This window comes from Leuciscus leuciscus (genome assembly GCF_965113295.1).
Source record: "Leuciscus leuciscus genome assembly, chromosome: 22".
NCBI classification, from domain to species: Eukaryota; Metazoa; Chordata; class Actinopteri; order Cypriniformes; family Leuciscidae; genus Leuciscus; species Leuciscus leuciscus.
Window position 1 is genome coordinate 8,513,846 of NC_138746.1, and position 18,174 is coordinate 8,532,019.

At 38.0% G+C, this 18,174-nt stretch overlaps 1 protein-coding gene across 1 annotated transcript in view; it reads right to left on the minus strand.

Moving 5' to 3' along the window:
* Positions 1 to 818: 818 nt before the first annotated feature.
* sema4ga (sema domain, immunoglobulin domain (Ig), transmembrane domain (TM) and short cytoplasmic domain, (semaphorin) 4Ga) overlaps positions 819 to 18,174 on the minus strand; it is a 35,698-nt gene continuing 18,342 nt past the window's right edge. Inside the window, exons 4-15 of the mRNA XM_082153625.1 lie at positions 16,369 to 16,431; positions 16,196 to 16,294; positions 15,991 to 16,084; positions 15,759 to 15,872; positions 15,032 to 15,186; positions 12,032 to 12,207; positions 9,677 to 9,824; positions 7,818 to 8,040; positions 7,430 to 7,545; positions 7,106 to 7,260; positions 6,450 to 6,511; positions 819 to 5,867 (exon numbers count right to left, since the gene is read on the minus strand). Of these exons, the coding sequence (XP_082009751.1) occupies positions 4,954 to 5,867; positions 6,450 to 6,511; positions 7,106 to 7,260; positions 7,430 to 7,545; positions 7,818 to 8,040; positions 9,677 to 9,824; positions 12,032 to 12,207; positions 15,032 to 15,186; positions 15,759 to 15,872; positions 15,991 to 16,084; positions 16,196 to 16,294; positions 16,369 to 16,431 (2,319 nt within the window). The 3' untranslated portion in view covers positions 819 to 4,953. The remainder of the gene's footprint in view (positions 5,868 to 6,449; positions 6,512 to 7,105; positions 7,261 to 7,429; positions 7,546 to 7,817; positions 8,041 to 9,676; positions 9,825 to 12,031; positions 12,208 to 15,031; positions 15,187 to 15,758; positions 15,873 to 15,990; positions 16,085 to 16,195; positions 16,295 to 16,368; positions 16,432 to 18,174) is intronic.

Genomic DNA, 18,174 nt, shown 5'->3' on the forward strand with positions numbered 1-18,174 from the left:
TGTAAAGCCCGCCCCAACGTTTCTGATTGGTGCCGCGATTTCGACGGATTAGAAATGGGCTTGAATGAACTCTTTGCCAGACTACTTGCAGAGCAAATCTAAATTTGCTGGAAGTTGTCTGGGTTTTCCCAGGCTAGGGTATAAGATAAGTTAGGACTAAATTTTCAGACTAGAAAGTTGTTCCAGGGGAACATGTCTTACTGGGCAAAATCACAGTGACCGTTCCCTCCTCGGCTCTGGGTACAACTATTGTCCGAACAATAAAAACATTAATGCGATGGTGACAGATTAATACCCGTTTATGCAGGATGTGTATAGACCAGATTAGATTATAGCACACTAGTCATTATTAATAATACAATAAATACACTCTCAGAAAAAAAGGTACAAAAGCGGTCACTGGGGCAGTACCTTTCCAAAAGTTACATTTATGTTCCTTTAAGGTACCAATATGTACCCTATAAAAAAGTGTACCTTTTGAAAAGGTAACTCCCCAGCGACAGCTTTTATAACTTTTTTTCTGAGTGTAGCCTACTCCTTTTTTAATGGATGAACTGGTGATTTGTGGCTACCCTCATCAATGAAGCACCACTCAAACAGAAAACATTGTCATAGTGAATACCACTTGACCACAGAACAACCTGTTCCAGCTGTGTTTGATGTATCAAGTGGCATTTACTGTACATGTCAACACAGGTGAGGTATGCTAACCTCATTTTGAATATGCTTGACTCATGAAAGCAGACTGCATTTCAGACTTCCCAAAGTGCCCAAGCTGCATTTATTTAATGTAATACCAATCCAAAAAGACACAAACAGAAGCTTCAATACTGTTTATTAAAAGAACTGACCAGGTAAAATGTAAACAAAACAAATGTCAGACTTACAAGTTTCCAATGTTGAACATAATGGATTCACACTTCTCAGCCTCCTCCTCTGCAAGCATGTCCCTGTAGTATTACTGTTAATTAAACACAAAACATAACACTTTGCCAAAGGGAAAATATACACATTAAATTCATACCTTGGGCTTTGACTGTCTGAACAAACACGGGGCAAGAATGAAACATTAAGCAAATTCATAATAATTCTATGGTCTTTTCACCATGGTGACAGGCGTAGGTCTAAACAGCTTCATTAAATGCAGTTCCAGAGGCAGCCCACACAAACCTACCCACGACTGAAGAGGCATACAACTGTGTACTGAAGTGACTCGAGACATGGTCTGCTCTGCAGGAGATTTAACTATATTTTCAGAACACAAGAAATCTTACACAAGGAAGCATACAATCTTGGTTGGAATGTTGTGTAACATTGTAGCACATGTACAACTGGAAACAATTTTTTACAATTTTGGAAAATACTGTAATAATAGGAATTTTATCATGCTATGGGTATTACATTTCCTTTATTATTATTTTTATTATGATCAGCATCATCTACTGTATGTTATTATATCTATTATCATTTTAGTTTTTTCGAAAATTGTAAATAATGTTTGCAAATATGCATAGCATGCACCATTAACCACAATTTAGAAAATCCCAGTTTGAAACACTAATTAAATAAATATACACAAAACTGTACAAAGCTATAAAATAAATATTTCCACTGACACATTTTTTAATTATACTGTATGTACTGGAATAAAGTATGCATGACTGAAGGGACCATTAACTTAATATATGTCTTTTCTGGTCATCTATACAGGGCATAAACCTCTTTAATTATTTATTAAGTAATTATGTAATTCATATAGAAAATAGCAAATGGCTTAATAGTACAACAACAAAACAATGTAACACACTTGATCGATAACAATTCTCACATATACCTCAGCGATGACTCCATTATATTTTATGGATTACACGGCAAAGAGATCTATTGTTTTGTAAGGACTGAAATGTCTGAAAATCTCATATTTTGACAATGTCATATTGTCTTGATCCATTCATTTCACTTCTTGGGACTGTGCATCAAACAGAAGTTGATCTGACACTCTTGACATCTGTCACAAAATGTTTATTTTGCCCACAATGGCCAAAGGCTAAAGGTTCTGTTTTGTTTGAAGGGATATTTTAACCAAGAATTTGGTTATTATTTAGTCTCCTTTGTGTCATTCCAAACATGTATACTGCTATTATTTGCTAAAATTGAAATCACTATGTAGCTTGCCATTAAAAAAAACTGTATTTAATGAAAAAAGACCAAAAAAAAAGTGTTTTTATGACTCTTTATGTGCTATATCAACTTTTCTGAAGCCATGCAATATGCGATGAACAGACCGAAATTGCTCATGCCTAGAATTCAAAAGTACCATGTCTTGTTCAGTTACTTCACCCAGGAGAACCAATGGCATTTTAGCAACATTAACGTGACATTTTTGAATCTGGAAGCAGATATGAGCACTGCTGAGTGCTTTGTGTAGTTGCCCTAAATGAGGATAAAAGGCTTAATGACCATTTCCCAATCTATTCAATGCAATCTCCAGTCTCTCTTTTGATCTTTCTCTGTCAATCTCGTTCTCTCTCTAGTGCACTTTAAATTCACTTTGAATGCGGGCAGCAGTCGAGATATTTCTCATCCACAAACCTGCCCTGGCATGTTAGAAGATTCTGCAGGAGTGCCTCTCTCGAAGGAATATAAGTCTCACGGGATGTAAACATTGCAAGCACAGACCGTACGAGCTGCATGAAGACAAGCATCTAATCACAGCTTGTGACCCTCTGGGAGAGTCGAGGTCAGACGTGGATGCAGATCCATTCTGCTCTCATTAGAGACTATGATGGAGGTGTATGCACGGACATGAATGCCTTTTGTCAAATGGAAATTGTGGGGGATTCAGAGATGGAGAGATGATGGAGTAAAAAATGAAAGATTAATGGCAGGAATGGCTCCAAAAATGACAAAGCTCCATAAAGGCATCATTAAAGTGATCCACGTGTCTTATGTGCTTTATTCGCACTAACTATTAATCAAGTGCATTTCTCATTGCTTTAAAATGAGAATATTCAAGAGATTTTAGCATCGTGATCCATTTTGAATCCGGCTTCGGAATATTTTAAATGCGTGTTGTATTTTTCATTTTATTGCATCCTTTTTGGTCACTATGAACTGTCGTTGTATGGAAAGAACTGAATATACTTCAAAATGACTAAGCCCAATGAAAAAGTAACAACATACTGTACAGGTTTGTAAAGACATGAAGGTAAGTAAATAATTAAATTATGAAATTATTTAAATTTTTTAGGTGCACTATGCCTTCAACAAAGCACTTTGGAATAAAAAATAAAGTGAAAAAAATAAGTTCTACTAAAAAATACAGAATCATTCAACAAGACAAAAAACAATGAGTCTAAACACAAAGATTAAGGAAGAAAGCAAACTACACTTATCAGCAGTGCTCATCTTAGCTCTGTTCTGAACATGTGGCCTTAATGTTCTCCATTCGGCTCCGCTGCAATCTGCATATTCTGATCTAAACAGACAGAACCAGGTGCTACGCTCTCCTTAAGTGGCGGGAGATACGCCAAAACGCTCTTGCACGCAAGTGTGGGCAGCTGAAGCTGGACCAGTTCCAGGACGAACATTTACACAACAGTTTAATGGACTTACTGGAAGAGAAAGGATAATCAAACCACCCCAATATAACCATGTTACAATACTCACTGTTCATCATGACCCGACTAGAACTGAATTTAGTTTATTTACTGGCAGCAGAAGCCCAATTTCAAGCTGTTAAGCTGTTAAGACCTGACTGTAAGAGGTGCTGAAATAATTGGTCATGTCAAAAGGATAATCTAAAAAGGTCAGCATCAGCTTTACCTCTACTCTGTGGTTGCCATGGAAACCTCGCAGCTAATGACTGGAATTCTGATCAAGGAATCCAATAAGGAATCATGTCAGTTCTTGTGCATGTTGACTTATTAGAGACGTACAGATCCGAATCAGACAAATCCACATTTAGCATGTTTAGTGGTCCATTTTTCAGGGTCATACAGGTACTCATTCTGTCCACATACTGTAGTCTTCCCTCTCGCAGCATTTTCAATTCAGAGAGCAACACAGTTTTATCGTATTGTCACTTTCACATAATTCGCAATCTTCCCGTCCTTGTAATCCATTCCATCCTCTCCAGATCTGTCAGAATAAGCAGCACCTCAGGGAAAACAAATGCTACCGGTACATAAAGTGCATCTCAGTGGTTAATACTGTCATCTCCCCTGGTTCCCACCCCTGTGAAACTATTAATAAAAGCCTTTTTTACACAATTAGTACCATCAAGTGCATTTCTCATTGTATTCAAAGTCCGTTATCCCTGCTCTTCTTAATCATGATTATTATTACAAGCTGTTACTGATATGGTCAGTGTTGGCATAAATTAGAAAATATTCAAATAAAGCACATATCAGACACATTCAGTGCTTTACAGCACTAGAGTTTCCACACGACCTCAATTTGAGTTCATCTCGTAGCTTTTTTACAATTCTTCCTTGTAAACGTCTCTTCTAACCAGTTGTAACGGAATCATTTATATGATTCCCCAAGATGGACTCTTTTGCTTTGAAGATTCCCTTGCTGCGTGTCCCTAACTATACATCCCCAACTCCATCCTCGATTTTAACACAAGCACGCTGAAATAAGCCGAGAGCTGTGTGATATAACTTGCTGAGGTAGAATTTCCATGTGTTCGTTCTTTGCTATTTTGTATCCGGTGGGCATTCCTCAGTCTGCTGAAAGTCAAAAGCTCTACTTTTGAAATGTAAACGGAGAAGCAGTTTGTCCTTTTAGAAGAACACCAATGTTTTGTTTATCTTCCAATAAAAGCTGCTGCTGTGGCTACTTATTAGCATCCCGTTGAAGTAAAAAAAGGGGTATTAGACAATGATACATCCCTTGAACATTTTAGAGGACACCAGCAGTTCGAAAACATCTCCACAGGGTAGGTACGGTTCACACCGAGCTCTCGTCAGGTTTACTACACAGTTGCGTGTGCTTCCTCTTCTCCAGGATCCTGTTGAGCTCCTCCGTGAAGGAGTAATAGAGCGGAGATGTGGTATCTCCATCCGTCTGTCTCAGTAACACATAGCTGTTGCCATTCATCTTGCGTAAGACGCTGGGTAAGGTGGCAGAGAGTCCATTGACGTACTCTGATTCTGAAGGCGGTGGGAGAGGTGGAGCGGGAGGAAGCTCCTTGTTGGGTGACGTTGCTGCTTCTCCGGGAACAATCTGCAGCAGGCCGTCGTGAGCGTCGGCTTTCCCGTTGCAGTGGCTGGAGATGGTCTTGAGCTCCATGTGAGCACCTCGCTTCTTTTCAGCATGAGAAGCGGCCCGCAAAGAGTATTTACCTCTCCGCCCTTGCAAACAGAATCCCACGTACAGCAGGACGACTGTTAGAACAAAACAAAGGCCTCCTAGGATTGTGATTAGGGATAGGTACATGGCCTCCATGTTCCTCATGGACAGGAACTCGAAGCGAGGAGACATTGGGGTTGGATTGAAGTCCTCCGGAGAGTCACTTTGGGAAGTCTGAAAGGTCCAGTAGATTGCTGTGGTCAAGTGTGGCTGCGTTGGGTCCACAGGAGGAGGTGCAGGAAGCTCCTGGCGAACTGTTAAGCTGTAGATCACCACAGGAACATGGACACTGTTTTCCAGGGCGAAGCAGCAGTAGTGGCCACTCTGGTAAGACCGTGCCTCGATGACCAGGAGACCGTCAGTGCCGACGCGGTAGCCAGAGTCCAGCCCGTAACCCTGCAGTTTCTTTCCATCCAGCGTCCACTCAGGGGTTGCCAGATTGGAGCTGAGCTCACACTGAAGCAGCACGTCATCGCCCGCCATCACAGAGCGAGAGCGATGTAACACTTGGTCTATGACACACACAAGCATCAGTTACAGTGATATTAGTCACTCAAACTTGGCTTGATTATATCACTGCAGTAATGGTAATTCATTGGACTCTTCTAATTAGGAATAACCTGTAACCTTAGATATTGGCTAATATCCACTTCATCCCATCCCGACTTATCTGACATATACCATTTGCTATGACTAACTGAGGAATAAGGAGACAAACTGACTACACTGATATGGAAAGCAACAATCACAGTGTTGTTATTGTTGACTAAAACTATTAAAATAGTTTTCATTAATTGAAATAAACCTGAAATAAAACATAAATATAAAAAAAGAAAAGAATTTAAACTAAATGAAAAATTACAAATGTTGCTGAAATAAGCTGAAGTACTAAACAAAAAGTGAAATAAATTGTAAAAAAATTAAGAAAACAAAAACCAGTAACAAAGACAATAGAAATTAAAATGAAAACTGAGAATATAAAAATTAATGCTCATTCAAAATATTAATAAATACAATAATAGTATATAAATAATACTAAAATAACACTGAATCACCACCGTAACACTGACTAATACGACAAATGTTTTTCATACCGTCTGCTGTGGATTCCTCACAGCCCTGGTTTCCATTCAGAATATCCTGGGTCAGATTAGCTCTGTAGATAGTGAGAGGTTATTATTTGGGACACACCGGCATTAGAATTCTGACCGATACTAATTATTTTCATATAATGGCCGCATTGGCCGGTCACTGATAAATGTATGATTATCTAAACGAAAAATAAACATTAAAAACTATAAACAGAGATTTTTAATGCTACAAGTGAATCTAGGTATCAAATCAATATAATGTACAACATGAAAAAAATGGATATTCAAGTACTTGATTGACTTCAGGTAAATGAGCGTTAGATGACAGCAAAGGTAATCTAAATGTAAAAATATGGGAAAGGAGCATGCTCAATGAAATATTTAAATATAAAATATAATTAAATATTCTGATGCAGAAAATAATAAATAATAAATTGTCTGACAACTAATATGGTACATATTGTGCGTTACTAATGTTTCATTGATCAAAGTTCACCATGTTCCATGACATGCATAAAATAAAATAAAATCAAGCTGTCCTTATTAACAGAGTACTTGCATTGAGATGATGTCAATCCCAATCGCACAGTTTCATTCAGTTAATTAAATAGTTAATAAGGACAGCAGAGGTACTAGTATTTATGGCCATGCATTCGTACCTGTTGTTGTGTGATGTAATGTCCACACACTCCAGTCCATCCCAGCCACAGAAGGGATCGCGTGCCATCACGCAGTCAAAGCACGAGGAGTATCTGCTGCATGTGGACAAGGGCAACTGCACCACTGAGCTGGGCGAACCCACATACACACTCATCTGACAAAGAAAGGTTCAAGTGGGTAGTAAGATTCACATTGTGGGCTGTGCATAAAATCAAATTACACCCATATAAACAGGATATAATGGACTTGCAAACTTTATAATGGGAACAACCTGTTGTAATAATGTATTTACAACTTTCAGAATGTAGACACTTCTTTCTCACCTGTTTCTCAGAGATGACTATACTGTCCACTGGCTGGGGCTCCTCGAACAGCTGCAGCTCCTCAATGATGTGCAGCTGACCATTAACCATCACAGCCCGCTGTAGCCAACCTTCATCTGGAGGAACATCGAAACCAGATTAAAGACATTCCAATGTCAAACCACATTTATTTTAGATAAATGATTTAATACTTTAATAAAAATTGTTATAGCAAAGCAAAGAAGTTCATAAATTATATATATATTTTTTGGCTTCACTGAATATATTCTGTAAATTACCAGTACAGATTATGTTTTATTTGGACATGCACAACCCTGCTGATCAAAAAACCTCAAATAAACTGCCAGGTTTTTGATAGATAAGAGCTAAAGGGAGGTCACTGCAGTACCTGTCCCAATGAAGAGTACGTGGTATATCTGACCATCTAGAGCAGTCACTTTGTGTACGGCAATTTTAGTGTAGTCCACATTCCTCCTAAACAGCAGGGGGCGCTGTCCTTGAGGAAGGATCTGCCTGTACATGAGCGGATGGCGACGGACAAAATGAAGTACGTCATCTGGCAGGTTGGTGGATGAGTTGATGCCTCTTGCTCTAAGTTGATCTGTGATGCACTGAAGAGAAATGGAAAGCACAAGCGAGGTAAAGTCACCTTCCAACAATACACGCACAGTAGTGGCCAAAAGTGATGTCCGTCCTAGGAAAATTTACCTCTTTACCCTTTATTCAAATATTATTCCAAATTTGTTAATGATTTAGTAAGCATTTGCATAGTTGTGCTTGGAGTCAAGTCAATTGTTTTATTTGTGATAACGCAATAATGCCCTTATATTTAAAATATTAAAAAATATATATATGTACATAATATTTTCCTTATATTTTGATGATTTAAAGGTATTTTCCAGCTTTCCGTGTTTTCACTGTTATACAGTAGGGGGCACTATTATGCATCGTCCGAAAGACTGATCACCTGATCAAAACACAGGCGAAGAAGCAGCGGAAACAAGCAATAGCCTATGTAAGCATATGCATATGTAAAATAATGCAACCATCAACATTAAACCACATATAAATCAAAACTGATGTCAAGTCAAGTCAAGTTTATTTGTATAGCGCTTTTCACAATACAGATTGTATCAAAGCAGCTTCACAGTATTAAATTAAAATAATACAACAAAGTTTGTTTCAAGAGGAATTTATTGATTGATAAAATTAAATTAAATATCCCCAAAATATCCCATGATGTCTAATGTTACTGAATGAAATGTCGACCCAGGATGAGCTATAGGACTGAGCAAGCTTTGGGGGTGTTGATGGACTCAATCTACTCCATTAATGTTTTGATAATCATTCTGAATCTTTGAGAAAAATGCGATTTTCTCAGCCTTTTTGCTCAAAATGTTGCTTTTTTATTAAACTCGCACATTCAAATGTTGATAATAATGCAATTATGCTGGTGATGACTGGCAACTTTTTTCAAAAACGCGGGTGGGAAAAGAGTTAAAAACAAATATCCCCACCAGACATCACTTTTTGCCATTACTGTACGCAGCCATATTTTCACAGCCTTGAAAGGCTAGCAGACATCAACAATGCAGGGTCTGAAATTATCCCTTCTTCTTGCTCAGTGGGATTACCAACTAATTTCCAAGAACCCATCGAGAATGTAGGACATTCAGCTATTCTCAGTCTCTTGACTGAAAATGTACAATTTAACAGTCATTTTAATTATCTGACAGAAATTGCTAAGCGTTCACAAAGAAAATCTTACAGGAAAGGCTTCTTTTTCAAAAACCTAAAATAGGCCAGGGAAAACCAAAATTGTTATTTCCTTTACATTTCTGAAAACTTTCAAACATCAATTAAAAGTGCAATATCAACCCTCACTCGCATTCAGACTCACTCATTAGAAATATCACACATTCAAAATTCATAATGCAGCCAATCAGCAATGATTTTCTGCCTGCTGCTAATCTCCATGGCAAAAGCTTTGATGAAATAAACCCCTTTTCTCCATGTGCACTCTATAAAATTGCTCATCAGCGTCTGATTTCTGGATGAAACTAGATCAAGGCTCTACCTGTACCATGCACAGCGGTTAGAGAGCTTTAGTAGCTCCACCTGTGAAGTGCTGACTTGTGCTTCCCCATCAGAGTCAGCAGGCAGGCAGAGTTTCAGGGATGAGGATAATCAGGCCAGTGTAAGATGAAACAGGGGATCAGTATAGCTGTAATCCTGTATAGGCCTTACCGAGCCGGGTCGAGGTTCTGGCACTTTCCCTGTGTACTGTGCCCATTTAGAGCTGGAGTCTTCTTTGCTCTCCATGTAAGGCCCCTCAAAGGCCCATTGGATATCCGAAATGGAGTACTGGCAGATAGCAGATGCTTTTACATTTTTCCTGAAAAAGAAGCTCTGGTGAGTATTCTTTCAAAGCAGTACAAAGGAGAGAAATCCAACACTACATGATGTCAGGTAAAACCCTGAACCGACGCTGGGACTATGAACACCCACACTCAGCCATTTCTTTAGGATATATTTCTAGGGAGCACAAAGAAAATTAGTGAATAGAAGGAGCATTCATGAAAGTGGTGAATCAGCCTAGGTGTGAGCGCTTTGTAGCTGATCCAGTTTCTAGTTGGTACACTTGGGTTTATTAACCGAAGAGCCTCTCAGCTTGTGCTGCGCTCATTGTTTCTCAAGGTCTTGGCATGTCAGCATAGAACCCTCATAAGCCCACTGTGTAACCATGGAAACAAGAAAAATAGATTACAAATTTATTAAAAAGCGTGTGAGAGAGGTGAGGGATGACAGTGAGTGGGTGAAGGGGGCGAGACAGGAACATAGACAAAGCTCCTCAAGTGATCAGTGCAAACCTATTGAGAAAAAGAGGAAGGGGCACTTATTAGAAGTGACAGTAGAATGTAAAAATCGTACGCGAATGTCGGATATAGTGGAAATTATGCCTTGAAATATGCTGATTTGAATGTATCATCAGGGTAATGTTACTTTGCGATTTTTAGCGAAATTTCAAGATTGTCTTGAGAGATCAATGGGTTTATTTGATATATGATTTAGAAGATTTAATGTCTATAAAACTATATATAGCACATAAAATCTACCTTTATGGAGCCTGAGTCCACAAAAAAAATCATCAACATGATCAAATGATGTAATTGAGGGATGCCCAATCCTGTTCCTGGAGATCTACCTTCTTGCAAAGTTCAGATCCCACCCTGATCAAACACAACTGAACCAGCTAATTAAGATTACTTGATAATTACAGACAGGTGTGTTGTGTCAGGGTTGGATCTGAACTCTGCAGGTAGGTAGATCTCCAGGAACAGGATTGGGAACCCATGATGTAAACAATGAACATTTTTCATTTATGGGTGAACTATCCCTTTAAGAGAAAAGGTCTTTTACTGGAGATTCCATGTCTGATTCAAACTTGCCTAATACTCAGGAAAACAAACACCCACGTCAATGTAAACTTTACACCCAAGCTGATGACATGGTGACAAAGCAGTCGTTCAACCTTACGCTGCCAGAGGTCAGTGTGGTCAGGCCATCAGAGCTCAGCTGACGCACTCACTCTCATTTTATTTATCTGTCCTTGTTTTGCTCGCTCTTCTTCTGCTTACTAATTATTTTCTAGCGTAGCAGACATTATGGTTCATCCAGTCCTGTCATTCATCAGTGTTACTCGTATGTTTGTGGTTTGCGCCTCAGGCAGCCGCAACCCACAGATTGATTGCCTGGCAGCTCATCAGAACCTCCCCTCTGGTTTCAGCAGGGCGTCAAAACTGTCACGTCAGTCACAACGGCAGACGTAACGCGCGTGTGACCTATGTGCTATAACCAGTTTAGCGCTGAAAATATGTGTGAAAGGAAACAATTGAATAAAAAGAAAATTCTTTACTCTCATGCTGACAAAAATAGAAATGTGGCCCTCAAGCTTCAAAGAACAACTTTTAGGATTTTACAGTTTTATCAATGACGAGTCAAAGCCTGGCTATACGTGTCCAGAGCAAATTTTCTGATCTCCTGAGAGAATGTGACCTGCTTATGAATAAAACATGCTTTGTGCTGCAGGCAGCCAGAGGAGGTGTCAGCGATTTTCATTCTGATGATCCTGGTGGACTGTAAATACTGTCGCCTCACTTGATGTATACGGCCAGAATGAGCCAAAGCACAGAGTGTGTCCAGACTGACAGATGAACTTACTAATAGACAAAATCTATTTCAACAAACTCAACAACAGTCACAGCAAAATGACATGATGCTACCTCACAGAATCCTTTAATCATTATCGACTGAGGTGTTATTTGCATGCCACCCTGCATGTATGGCAACACAACACTTTAAGCTCCCATGCTCAACTGCCAGGATCATTTAAGAAAGGTGGTTTGCTTTCATTTAAGAGTTTAAGAGCTTGAACCCACTGCAGATCACTAAGATCCAGTCTTTCTGAGAAGTAGAACCAGAAGAAGTGGCTATCATCATGACAGATAACAAATGTAATGGACATCAAAACACAATTGCAAGTAAATAAACAGCCCATTATGCGATATTGGATATTGAAGGATTGTACAAAAGTGATCTTACCATTCCAGGCCAAATATGCCATAGAAAACAGAGTCCTGAGAGCTGGAGCCCTCCAGAAAAAACACACTCCGCAATACGTTGAAGTGAAATTCATAGTCCGGTAAAGAACACGCCAGACGTGCCTTCAGGAAGGAGGTCCACTTCTTCTGTAGCGTGAGAAGACCTCCTCTGTCTTTCTACAAGATGAAGAACAGAAAACAGCTGAAAGAAAATCATAAGACGCAACAGCAGATTCCAGAAGGTATGCCAACACTACCATTCAAAAGTTGGACACTGAAGAATGGCTGCTGAAAATTCAACTTTGCCAGGAATAACTTACATTATAAAATATATTAAAATAGAAAACAGTCATTTTAAATATTACTGTTTAAATGTTTGTTTTTTTATCAAATAAATGCAGCCTTGGTGACTTCTTTCCATCCCTAAACTTTTGAAAGAGGGTCTACATTTAACATGTATTCATTAAGCATATGAAGCCACTTTCAAATAAAAGTAAACAGTAAAAGTAAACGTAAACACAATAAAAATAATTTTCATTAGGCGCACTTAGTGACATAGAAACATTATTAAAAAAAACTTTTATAATTTAACACTATTAGAAAAACTCAAGTGTGCTGCGAAAACAGCTGAAGAAAGCCTATAACTTATTTTTAACATGGATCACTGGTTATTGGCATGGCTGTTGGAAGCAAACATTATTATCAGTGTGACTGTGGGAAAAGGAAATGCACTAAATTGGATGGGTTTTTTTTGCATGTAAAGGAATCCCCCATCATGTCAGGGGGATAAAGTGAATTTTCCATGCTGCCTCCAAAGAGGAAAATAAATCTTCATGGAGGAATGACTTTGACGGGACCCAAAGCCTCTTAGCAATTCTTGGTTTCTCCAGTACTAAGTTTTCAGTAATAACACTGACATTATAATGTAATGACCTTTAATTCACTGTGGGAAAAAAAGGCTTTTGACTGTTGATTCATGATGCCATCTTCTCAACTGGTGATATTCAGAAGCAGATGTATGGTGATATAAAACCAGAGCACAAAACATTGGCACTTTACAATAATCCACTGCAGATCTTTTTGGAGATTTAAAAAAATAATATGATTTCTAGTGATTTCTAACCTATGCAGAACATGATTTCGCCAAGTACAACATATTCCTGGATCAACATCTTAGTTGATCCTGGAAAAACAGTCCATTCAACCAAATCAGGTTTGAGGGAAAAGTTCAAAATTTATGTAAAGTTTAGGCTCACAATCAGGTGTTATTCACCTACAATTTCCCTCTGATTTTAGGGATAAGTTATGGATAGGGTTAGGATTTTCAAACAGGAATATGTTGACCCAGGAACTCAAAATAAGGATGTGCCTAGCCTACATCAGTATGAAGAAACTGAAAGCTTTTATTGAGACTTTTTACAGACAGTTACTCACAACAACTGAGTTACTATCCTTAATTATGGCTTTCCTCCCAGCTCAATGTCAGTTAACAGCCCTCAGCCCCACTAGTATGTGGATAATGAACAATAATCTACTCATTAATGTGACCCTGCTGTGTGAACTGCCACAGAGAACTGCTTTTACCCTCAATCCTCAGCCTGCTTAACACACTTCACCAGCCCCGGACACAATCCACTTGAATACAGTGTAATTCAGTCTATGTTATCTAAGCTACTATTGTGTACACAGTCAATACGATTTCATTTATTCATTTTGAAATAAATTAATAGTTTTATTCAGCAAGGACACATTAAATTGGTCAAAAGTGACAGTATGTGACATTTATGATGTTAAAAAAAAGAGTTTTATTTTAAATAAATGCTGTTCTTTTGAACTTTCTGTTCATCAAAAAATCCCGAAAACATATTTCCACAAAAATATGAACTGTTTTCAATCTTAATAATTAATTATATTTCAAATGTTACTGTTTTTTTCATCAAATAAATGTAGCCTTGATGAGCATATGGGACTTTTTTTCAAAAACAATCCTCAAACATTTAAATGACCGTGCAGGTTATTTGGGTAAAAGTTGATATGAATGACAGCTGCTAGCAGTTTGCTGGTGGCTACTTTACAAAAATGTATCACAGCTGGGAGGTCAGGGGCAATTGTAAAATAAAAATTGTACGACTGATTTAAAAACTGAAAAACAAATTGATTATTTCATTAAAGTATCAAATTATAGACTTTTGTTGTATATTGAGAGTACTCTATATGATATGTAGTAGCCTATATTATCGTAAAAAGGATTTAACCCATTTTAAGGAAAAGTTGAATCCACATGCATCCCCATAAAGAAAAATGCAACTTAATTCTGTGGTAATGTCTAATTTCACAATAATGTCAGCTGAACTCAAATACACTCACAATTTGCATCTTGTATGCTAACAGATAGATGTTAGACAGCTAGATCGGATGGTAAATAAACACTGTAGAGTAGCAGTCTTGAAAAAATGTGAAATTGCAGACATGTTCAATTGGCACTTTGATCTGAATGTGTAGAGCTAGACTGATGGGTTGAGAAGCGAGACAGAGAGGCAAGTCTCGTGGGAAGGGAGCCACCGAGAGAAAGAGAGAAATGCCTGGCAACCACACTGCTGTAAAACCCTGTTAGAAAACCTGTAGAAAACCACACTACAAATAAAGGAGCATTTTTAAGACAGAACCCGTACAATGCTGTGAACAGTTTAGCGCTTAAAAACAGATTTGTGTATATTAAAATAATTTTTCAGGGCAGGGCAATGGATGTCTCTGAACAAATTAAATGCGAGAACCATGTATTATTATTTTGTGGAGAGAATAAAACATTTGTTCCATCCCGTGTGTGAGAGATTAAACTCTCAACCATTTGTTCCACTTTACTATGCAAAGCATATTTACCACACTCTGGATTTACACCTACTAATTTTAAGAATTCAATTAAATGATTTAATTTAGAGTCACATGAAAAAGAAAAGGTACAGTGACGGGTGGAGTGAAGAGATCCTCTGTAGTCTCGTACCTTGCACACACGTGCGACCCGTGCTACTCTGCTGTGACTGAAGTATGGACTGAGCTCTTGGCTCTTCTCGGTGAAGAAGAAGTAAATCTTATCGTCGTCTCCCAATGAGCTGCTCGCGCTCTCATTCACCAGCGCTGAGCCCACAAAATCAGCTTCTGTGTGGGACATGACAGTAGATTGCTGTTAGTACATCACTCCACAATTCTGACAAGTGAAATAAAAATATACTGCAATGATGCACATTAAAATGCTTAGTTAAAAGTAAATCTTTCTTATTATTATACTAAAGTAACTACACTACACCTTTACTTTCGTTTTGTATTTGTTTATTTATTTTATTAAAAGTTGTGAAACGTTCGCCGGTTCCCGCCTCCTCCTTCCCACAATATCTAACCTTGCTACATCTATATAATATATGATTATATTATATTTGCATTTAAAATTTCATTTTTGACTTGTAAACATACAGTGGAGAACCATTTGATTAGTGACCTAATATAATCCAGAATTTTTTATATTTTCCAAATTTTCTTTACATTTTTAAAATCATTCTACAACTTTGATTATTTCCCAGTTTAAACGGTGGACTCAGACTTGTGGACGCCACTGTACTGTTAAATGTCCAAATATTATTAACCTACTATGACTTGAGAGATCCAAACATACGGTAATGTTGATGGTGAAGGATGAAATATTGTACTAATAAAATGTGCTGCAGTAGACCCACCCTGTAGCCATTGAGTTGGAGCCTCTTCTGTTTTCAATGTGGGATTCGGAGAGTTGCGTCGGATATCTGGAAAGCTCCGGAACTCATACTGAGATGCTGTGTACATCTGCTGATCTAAGGGAAACAGAGGGCCAAAATATAGCTCAAGAATGTTTAGCTTAATATCTTTAAGATTTTAATATTATTAATATCCAAGGACGAAATGTAGTTTGCTTATTAATTGATGCCATACCAATTAGCAGGCCAGTGTAGCCTTTGGTAGGGTCATATGGACATTTCTCTCGACCCTCCTCGAAGGCTGACGAGATTTTAAACTCCTTCGCATCCTGAAAAACGCAAAAAAATTATTAAGACAATCCTAAATGTGAAGGTTCTCATCTTAAAGTAAGAGTTCTGGGTGTTAAGTGACTTAAAATGTAGCCATTACAGTTACTTACTATGTATGCACAAAGAGGGCTGAAAGCATGTGTACCACAAGTGTACAAGTGTGTGCTGTTGAACCTCTGCAGGAATCGTATGTGGTTGTAACACTCCGTCTGTTAGGATGAGGAAGTCTACATCAGTATGTGTACTAGAGATGAGAACACAATGGATGGAGATCTTGACTGACCTTGTTATCTTTCCCTTTGTTCAAGCATTGTTGCTTCTGCTCCTCTGATGCCTCCCAGTCAATCTGTCCAAGTAAAAGATTAACAAGAATTCTTGAAATGTCAAGACTTGTAAAAATGTTTTCCTGGCAAAACAACTTCCTGCTGTAGGTTGCAGTGCCAAATTGTACTAACTGGTGTTTGCAAACAACTCTCACATTAACCTTCTGTGCATTAGTTGGAAGTGGTACACAGTGAAAAAAAATCTAAGGTATTCTCAGGAGGAAAGGAATTTACAAATTTTAAAACCATTTGTAAGTTTTAAAGAGATAGTCCACCCAAAAATGAGAATGTTAGTAACTAAACAGTTTTGGTTCCCATTGATTTCCATTGTATGGACAAAAAATGCAATGGAAGTCCATGGTCACCTGTTGTCATCAACATTCTTCAAAATATCTTCTTTTGTGTTCCAAAAAAGAAAGAAAGTTATACAGGTTAGGAACAACATGAGGGCAAGTAACTATCCCTTTAAGTGTAGGATACTGTAACACATAATTTGACATCTGTTCTCCTTTGCAGCGCTCATGCACCAATATTATGTAAGAAAGAAAAAAAAGAAAGAAATTCGGAATGCAGATAAAAAAGAAAGAAGACCAATCACAAATCAACATGCAAATATCACAGTGATGTCATAGTGGCCGTGATGTCAAGGAGCTGATTAAGGATTTTTTTATAATTCTTTTTTTTTTTTAAACACAGTACAGAATAGTTTCTGCAGTTTGGGCCTATTGGTTAGAGCGTCGGACTTGTAACCCGAAGGTCGCTGACTCGCGGGTTGGATTCTCAGTACTGGCAGGAAATGACTTGAGGTGCCCTTGAGTAGTGAAGTGTATCCTAATGTATGTGCACTAACTTGGGTGGGTTAAATGCAGAGGACAAATTCCGAGTATGGAATACCATACTTCACTTCTCTTAATCTACATTATATTCACATATGCAGTACATAATGTATTAGCCCTATAGTTACAGCATGACATATTTAAACCTATAAAAATTGTATTTCATAATTCTGACTTTTTTCTTGCAGTTGCGAGTTTATATATAAATTCTGAGAAGGAAATACTTAGAATTGTGGGATATAAACTCGCAATTCTGAGGGGAAAAGCAGAATATTGAGTTTATATCTTGCAATTCTTATTTTTCTTCTCAGAACTGTAAGATATAATTAAAAAAATCAGAATTGTGAGATATAAACTCAATGTTCTGCATTTTCCCCTCTGCACCCAAAAGGTCTATGGAGTTTGATTTTAATAATTTATTTCATTCATAAATTTCATTTCCATGTCTAGAAGGTCAAGACATATCCAGCTTTTCTTCTTTTTCTTTTTTTTTGGAGGGGTTGAATTAAAATAAGAAGCATCTTGATTTTTAGTTGTTTTAGCTTATTTTAATGGTTGTTTTGTCTTGAATTTGTTTAAATCATTTAAGTCATCTTGAGGCCCCCTGGTTGAGAACCACTGCTCTAGAAGGTTGTCTTTGACAAAGCATCAACTTAACATACTTTTAAAATACAGCTCAAGAAGTGCATTTTGTTCCATATCATGTTTGAAAGTAGCCTAGAAATCTAGACGCACCCTAGCAGCAGCAAAATGTATTTTGCAGCCAGGGCAGTCTAGCAACTCTCCATTGACTTTCGAGCTGCAAAAACCTAAATTGGGTCAGGCCAATCACGTCGTGTATAGAGTAGGCGGGGCGGGCTTAACATTATGACGACAGAGTTGCGACGGTTCCCCCTGCCACTTGAAAACAAAGAATGACGGCTGCTGCTG